The sequence below is a fragment of the Dendrobates tinctorius genome, unplaced genomic scaffold (genome assembly GCF_039654945.1).
Source record: "Dendrobates tinctorius isolate UK_male_01 unplaced genomic scaffold, ASM3965494v1 ptg000048l, whole genome shotgun sequence".
Lineage (NCBI taxonomy): Eukaryota > Metazoa > Chordata > Amphibia > Anura > Dendrobatidae > Dendrobates > Dendrobates tinctorius.
The window spans coordinates 11,166,667-11,175,000 of NW_027361716.1; the positions used below are offsets into that span (position 1 = coordinate 11,166,667).

General features: G+C 39.1%; 1 protein-coding gene across 7 annotated transcripts in view; it reads right to left on the reverse strand.

The window, feature by feature from the left end:
• MPPED2 (metallophosphoesterase domain containing 2) overlaps nucleotides 1–8,334 on the reverse strand; it is a 227,723-nt gene that overhangs the window by 118,572 nt on the left and 100,817 nt on the right. For all 7 annotated transcript variants that reach the window (XM_073576291.1, XM_073576295.1, XM_073576293.1 and 4 more), the window contains one exon: nucleotides 3,101–3,326. In XM_073576291.1, coding sequence (XP_073432392.1) covers nucleotides 3,101–3,326 — 226 coding nt within the window. The remainder of the gene's footprint in view (nucleotides 1–3,100; nucleotides 3,327–8,334) is intronic.

An 8,334-nucleotide genomic window follows, 5' to 3' on the forward strand; every position in this document is an offset into this window, starting at 1 on the left:
ATATGTTCTGGAGGCCAAAGAATTTTAGTATACTTCTGATTAATTCTAGATTATCGGGATTACTGTGTTCACCCTGCAGGCACCTCTGAGGTCACAATGTAAGGCTTTATAAGCTGGCTCAGGCAGTGATACACTGAGTGAGTGTTCAGGTAGTTGGTGTACTTGGAACTACTATTCATATTACCAGTTAGCAGATGTGCTGGTTCTTGTTTTTCTCTTGCCACTTGATCGTTCACTAGGACTATGTTGCTGAGCTGAAGTGAATGGAATGGAAGGAAGGAACTGCACATCACTAGGCATGTGGAGATGCTCAATTCTGATTGGTTCAGAATATCTCACTGTAGAGTGAGCTTGGTCCTAGTTTGCCTTTTTGCTCTGGGGAAGCCCACCCTAAATCCTTTACCTTTCTAATTTTGAGAGTAATTACCCCAACAGACATATATGATGAAGGGTATTTACCCAGAACGTTACATTTTTTCTATATGCAAATTACCTCTTCATAGATGAAGGACATGAGCTGCAGTGCAACCTATTGGAAGTAGCAATCTTAAAAGAAAATATCAACCCTTTAACAGCCTTGCCATATGACTTGATATAAAAGCCAAACCAGGACCTCAATTTGCAGACACGTGTTTTGGGGTATTGCCCCTCGTCAGTGCATATTATGAGATCTGTTTTGGCTGGGTGAGAGGCTAAGGCTGGTTTCACATTTGCGTTTTTTAGCGCTGGAAAAAAACGCATACCTGCGCATGCGTTTTTTCCCCTATATTTAACATGGGTGCGCATGCCTGCGCGCTGGTTAGCGCATGTATGCGATTTTCATGCGCTGCGTTTTTTTGGGGTGTGCGTTGGTATTTTCCAGATGCAGCATGTTGCATTTTTTGGCCCTGCAAAAAAGCGCATGCGCACATATGCGCACGTTTTGCGCTAAAAATGGCCATTATAGCCTATGGATGCGCATATGTGCGCACTGGCATGCTCATGTATGCGTTTTTTTGCATATGCGTTTTTTTTTTTTAACCATGGAATTTAGGGGTTTGGGTTAGAGTTAGGGTCAGGGTTAGGGTTAGGGTTGGGGTCAGGGTTAGGGTCAGGGTTAGGGTTAAGTATGGTTTTGTTAAGGGTTAGGGTCAGGGTTAGGGTCAGGATTAGGGTTAAGTATGGTTTTGTTAAGGGTTAGGGTCAGGGTTAGGGTTAGGGTCAGGGTTAGGGTCAGGATTAGGGTTAAGTATGGTTTGGTTAAGGGTTAGGGTCAGGGTTAGGGTCAGGGTTAGGGTTAAGTATGGTTTTGTTAAGGGTTAGGGTTAGGGTCAGGGTTAGGGTCAGGATTAGGGTTAAGTATGGTTTGGTTAAGGGTTAGGGTCAGGGTTAGGGTCAGGGTTAGGGTTAAGTATGGATTTGTTAAGGGTTAGGGTCAGGGTTAGGGTCAGGGTTAGGGTCAGGGTTAGGGTCAGGGTTAGGGTTAGTTAGGGTTTAGGGTTTGGGTTAGGGTTAAGTATGATTTGGTTAAGGGTTAGGGTCAGGGTTAGGGTTAGGGTCAGGGTTAGGGTTAGTAAAGTCATGGTTTGGGTAGTGTGAGGGGCCACCTAAAAATGTTGGAAAAAAACACAAACGCGGTAAAAACGCACTAAAAACGCATACAAACGCATAAAAACGCTGCGTTTTTTTCATGCATGCTCATAAAAATGCTTGAAAAAAACGCAGCAGTTGTATGCTTATGTATGCGTTTTTTTCAATGCGTTTTTTGCGGGAAAAACACGCTGCAAAAAAAAGCAAGTGTGAAACTAGCCTTAATACTGGCATCTGAGGGGTAACGTTTGTCCTTTTGGAAAGTGACAATCGTTTTGGCAGTGTAATCTATGGATATGAGATATTTTTAACAAATCCTAATCAAGCATTTCCACATGCCTTTTGGTGTGCAGTCCCTTCCTTTCATTTACTACACATGTGCAGGAGCGCAGTGGTTGACTCCAAATGAATTAGCACCCTATGCAGATTCAAACCGTATGTATTTAAAGGAAATCGGTCAGCAGGTTTTTGCCACTAAATCACAGTAGTAAAATATAGGGCAAGTGATCCTGATACCAGTGATGTATCACTTACTTTACTGGATTCAGCACTTGTGACACAATCAAAGTTTTTAGATTTAGTATGTAGCGAAGCTCAGAAATGTGCCCCCGACCCCACCAGGCTCTGTATGTACACTGTATAACGACAGTGAGCTGCTTATCAGAGGAGGGGTGTGGTTAAACACTGACATGTGAAGGAGGTGTAAAATGGAGACCTCAACATAGCCCAAACATTGGTCATGTATACAATCCTTAATGTCCCAGGTAGTCTACATTAGAAGTCACGAGAGAAGCATCTGAACATGAGAAATGCCTAAAAGGATGAAAAGCAGCGTCTGACAGCACCAGAAAAGTGAACAAGATTTCTGAAATCTCATGCACATGCTCCTTATTTTTTCCTTGCAGATTTGAAGCCAAAAAAAGTATTTACTTTTTTTTTTTATAATCTGCAGCATGCCAATTCTTTCAGCACTTTTGCAGCGCTTTTAACCCATTCAAATGATTTTGGGGAAAAATTACAATGCAAAACACATCAAATACATGTAAAAATGGGTGCATTTTCCTGCCCACTGTTCACGTGACCACCAGTTTGGCAATAATATTCCCCAGGTGATAAAACCTTCATTGTAAGTAAACAGCACACAGCCAACAAAGTGACACATCATTGAAAGATACGTTGATAACACCAGAGAATGCTCGGATAACATGTTACAACATGAATGTATGGCTACCATTAGACTCGGAGGTTACTCAAACATGTAAAAACAATCACAAAAAAAAAAAAATTAGAATTGGATATTATAAACACACGTCCATAAACCTAAACTCGGTACTCCAATAAATACGGCGAAAAACAGAACAGGAAACACAATACATTTTATAAGTGATATCCAAGAAAATCCAAATAAGCTGGGTAATAAATAGCCGCCTGCCTACAGTCCCCAACAGGACATATATTAATCACAAGCCTCGGCGAGGCAGAAAGCTCCGTAATCGTAGCCGCTGATAACAACACTCAGACGGTAACTCACCATGGGGCGCCGTATATTCGGAATCCTTTCACAGTGACTTCTGAATCTTGCAGGTAAATACTGTTAGTGAGGAGTGATTGCACATTATCAAAGTCTTCAGGTTTCAATTTGGAAACGGAGGGAAAGCGGTAGTAATCCTGTTTTACAAGATCGGCCATGAATTCTTTATCAAAAGTCAGTTCATGATTCCCTGCAATCACTATTTTATATTCGTATGGTAAGGATCCTAAAAAAAGAAAAAAAAGGAAACACTTTGACATTCAGACAGAGATAAAACTTTTTTTTAATGGTTTAGAAACTTTTCTCAAATACATTGTCAATAAGTTTGTGAGTTTTTTTTTTATATTTTCATGTAATAATTCATATATATTCCTTTAGCTCAGCATCAGTCACCTAATATATTTCCTATTGTAATAGTGTTACTAATTCAGAACCCAAGCAGGCTGTAGAAGGGGTTACCAGAAATAACACTCCTCTTTTTTAAAAATAATAGGATAGATAATATCAAAAGTATAAAGTGTTGGGTTACACACAAGTGTTCATTGTTCTGCTCTTCCTGAAGGATTTTTTTGGTTGTAGGCGTTAATAAGGTTGCATTGACAATTTGCATAGCAATGTAAAAATGCAAGGTTTCTAATCGGAGGTGTATATAAGACAGAGGCAGCCCAACAGTATGTGCAGACGATGAGTAAACGCTGCGGGTTGGACGCTACATACTTGTGCAGAGTTCAACCCGCAGCGACCAGATGTTACAGCATAGTGGATGGGATTTCAAGAAATATCATGCCCACTATGTGTCTAGAGATGCCGGTGGATCACCGGTGGAGACGGACATGTGGCGTGTCTCACCGGAGAGCAGCATGTCAATTTCTCTTGCGGAAGAAATTTCACCCATAGAATGTATTGGACGCGGTGAATCCGCGGGGTTCAGTGATCACATGCGGATTCACCCGCATTCAATAAACGGCAGCGCTTTGGACGCAGCGGACAATTCGCGATTGTCTGCACATACCCTTAAAGAGAATGAAAAAATTACCATTTTTTTCAGCAAAGCCAGTGGAGAGATGGGGCCAAGCTAAGATCTTTTCACTAGAGGCCATAAAACATTAGCCAACAGGAGTCTAGGGAACGTATCCAAGGATCACAGAATGGACATAGGGTACAAACACTTACCAAGACCTCAAAAGTCTGATGTGTGAATGAATCAGCATATGATCAGACAACACTATATTCACTTCTACTGATGTGTGGGATTGGCAGTACGTATGCATAACCACTGCTCCCATAGGTAGTGAGGGCAGAGGTGGTTAGGCATACGCACTACTAATTCATTCACATAGGAGACTGTGAAACCGCCAGCGAGCAGTAATCGTCACGAACAAAAAAATTTGAGACCGACACTCATTTCGGCTTTCATAACGCTTGCTACTTGGATATTTTTAGATGCTTTAGTTAGATGATTCTATTAGAGTTATAAAGCTATGGTGCTGCAGAATGTGTTGCCGCTATATAAATAACATTTTTATTAATTACAAGCATTTCGTAAGTTTTTAAACTTTTGACAAATACATCAAGTTTTTGCAAAGACTATTTTTAACGTTGACCCTCATTTTGAAAGTCTGGCATGGCGGACACCAGCTTATGGGCCAAATTCTGACTCATGACTACCTATTCTTGCTTTATTAGAGTTTTGAATTAACCACAATTTCTGTGTTTTTGTTCATCCAACCCATTTTTGAGGATGGAACATGAGTTCTCAGTCGGATCGAGAGCTGAGGATTTTCCTAGCAATGGACCCAAATTTTTCACTGTTTTCTTCATCGTGCCACTTAGTTGCAACTTTTGCCTTGTTACATGTTTTCCAAAAAAACTGGAAAAAGCATTGTTCATGACCAAATTGCTCCTAGATCATTGGAAGTAGCTCTTATTTCAGGATATTTAGATAATGGAATATATTTATATTAGTGTTCTTAGGCAAAACTGTAATTGAGTCAATTGCCTTGGGTGAAAAGCATCTCCATACATGAATGGTGTCAGGACGCTTTACTGTTGGCATGACATGGGACTCATGGTAGCCTTAAATTTTTGTTCCTCAGACAATCATCTTCCAAATTTCCTAAACTGGTAACATTGATTCAATTTAGACAAATCCATGTACAGTGATCATATGATCATAGTAGAGGAGAAAATGTCTAGAATGCTTCTTTTCGAAATGTATTCTCTAATCTCACCTGATACAAATGGCTCCAGTGTCCTTCCATTTTGTAAGGGTAAACTATTATTTTGAAAAAATATCTCCAGGAAACATCTCGCTCACAAATGCTGGTTGTCTGTATAATTATATCTGCTAAGGTGATTGTGGAACATTACCAAAAAGTACCATGTGCTATAAGTAGGTGTTGTAATAACTTGACCCAACGTACTGCCGAGAGCCTACAGGCGGGGAGTGATTACAGTAACAATCAATACTTCGTACAATTACATTTGGCCGAGTCCATGTGATGTAGACTGGAAGCGTGTGCAGCACATACAAAATGACCTAGCTGCAAACTAAACTACTGCTTAAAATGTGGGGATGGAGAACTTCACAAGATGGAATACAAAACCTCATTACAAATAATTTTATATAGATTACATATATAGGAATATAGCAAATTATATACACTGGCAAAACAAGATTTGTTGGCATGAGCGTTAACATCGGTCAGTAAAATAACGGCATCCGATTCTCTCTCCTTAGTCCTCCACAGCACCATGAAATGTCTCCTGATGTGGAATCTCTGAGGTGGAACACTGATTCAGTCTCAGGGTTAATAGAGAGCGGGGGAAGGGGAATTAGCTCCTGTGAAGAGTGTGTGTCGGGCACAGCAAGATGACTCTTCCACCTTTTGTTAACACTGTGGCAGACAACAAAACAGCACAAGCCTAGCGGAAGTTCAGGCTTTGACCTTTCACTCCCTATGCGTCAGGCTTCATTAATTTTCATGGGGCCTAGCAGCTGAGGCGTTAATGTTAACTGAGTGTTAAGACACACAGTGGCAGGAGTGCCAGCGCCGCCGGAGCCCACATGCAGGTACAAATGTCAGCTACATAAGGTCTCATACAAAAGACAAACTCATTTACAGCTATTGAACATTACAACAGATGTTTCTAAGTCAAATATTTGGAATGATAAAAAATAGGTTTCATATAAGACCAACATGCCTTTATTCACCATTGATTCTTCAGTTGACGAAAATACCAAGCCTTTATTTACACCAATATTAATAAAGTCCCATTTCAGTTTCATTCCATGGCTTGATTTGCTCTTAATTCGGTAGATGCAATTTCCATAAAAGTAGACTTCTCTAAAAAAGAAGCAAATAATTGTCCCAATTTCTATGGACACACCATCTATAGGGTAAGTGCAAATGGATTCTTTTCTCCAAGTTTTTGGAGCTATAACTCAAAGTCAACATTTCTGAGAAGCTTTGAGATTTGGAGAATTTGAAGTTTCTGCTCACTTTCCACTCCAAAAAAAAATCCTTGAATTACACCATGTGTACATAGCCTAGGTCTTTATGTTTTATAGATTTGTTCCAAGTACCGCAGGAGAACTAGATGTGATTGTCCAAGATCATATTATATGTGACACTGCAAGTTAATAATGTTAGGTTTATATCGTATTATGACCTTTTAAGACTAGATACTCTACAAGAGCTTGTGGCAGCATTTTTCATAGCATTTTAAACATTTTTCTTTTTTTTTTTTGTCTAATCCACTGTTGATCAGTTACTTTAAAGTCTACGTTAAGAAATAAAATGCACAATTTATTGTCATGCCATTTGTGGGTTTAGTGGAATTCTTTATAAAAACACAGCATACTCTTGGTATAGTTTGGAAAAATGTCTCCTCCCATGCACCATTCAGTGGTCCATGCAGTCTTGGTGTAACTCCCCACAGCGTTGCCTAATCATTAAAAAAAATCAAAGAAAGTCCAAGAAATCAGATGTTCTGTTCTCCAACGAATTTCTTTACACCTACAAATTTTGTTTTTCATGTACAAAAAAAGAAAAAAAATACAATCAATGTTTCAGCTACAAACGGCCTTTGTCAAGCCAACTATAGTAGTACATGTACACCTCTTACTCATTTTTACTTGATAAAGGCCCTTTGTGGCTGAAACGTTGTTGTATTTTTTACTTTTTCGTATATGAAAAAAAGTGTAGCTGTAAAAAAATTCCTTGTAGAACAGAACTTCTGAGGTCTTAGTATATATAGTTGGCTTAAAAAGGCACTTTGTTGCCAAAACGTTGCTTGTATTTTTTACTTTTTCGTATGAAGTAACCAATAAAGGAGGAAAGTGGCTTTCTTTGATTTTTACTTTTTTTTTTTGCTCTCTATAAAACGTAAAAATTCACAAAACTGGAAGAAAATGGAAAACACAAATACTCGTAAAAAAAAAAAAAAAAAAACAAGTGAAGAACTGAACTGTGATTTTGGCTACCAATTCTCTAATGTACATAGCTAAATGAAAGTATACATGCCATTTCCTTCCCTTTTTTGTCTACGCTAGTTGAAGTTTCACAATTCCAAAATGTTTTTCAGTGAAACTAAGCCTTTCCCAACGCGCTACATCTGTGCTCCTGGCAGTTCATGATTTCCAATCAAAATGTTTACTCATAACCTGTAATAGCCCCAGAACTGGCAGATATTAGAATATTCTCGACGCACTAAGGGGGGTGAGCCCAGGCCCCATTTTCATCTAATAGAATGTGACACGGGACCTCATCGACCAGATGCAGCTATAACACGATAAATAATAGCCAGCTCAATTTCCAAACGGCTTTCTCCGAACGCATCCTGGATCAATTTACATACTACTTTCCTCCAGAAAAGCAATGAAATCATAAGTTCCAATTGACTTAGTCCATATTGGAAAGTGACAGAGAAAGCGCTTAGAAATTCAATTACTACAAACAAACGCCATTTTCTCCACTCAGGAGGAAATTTTCAAACAACATTTACGGTCATCAAATAATATTAGTAGAGAGGAAAAAAGCTCTCAGAAATTTATGTTGCTGAAGCAATAATTTAAACCTTGTAATTGAGCTCATATATTTCCAAGCAACACAAGAATCAATGTATCAAAAGTTATTTCGATTAATTACAGAGCATTTCTGTAAAACTAAGGCTAGTTTCACACTTGCTTTTTTTTGCAGCGCGTTTTTCCCGCAAAAAAACGCATTGAAAAA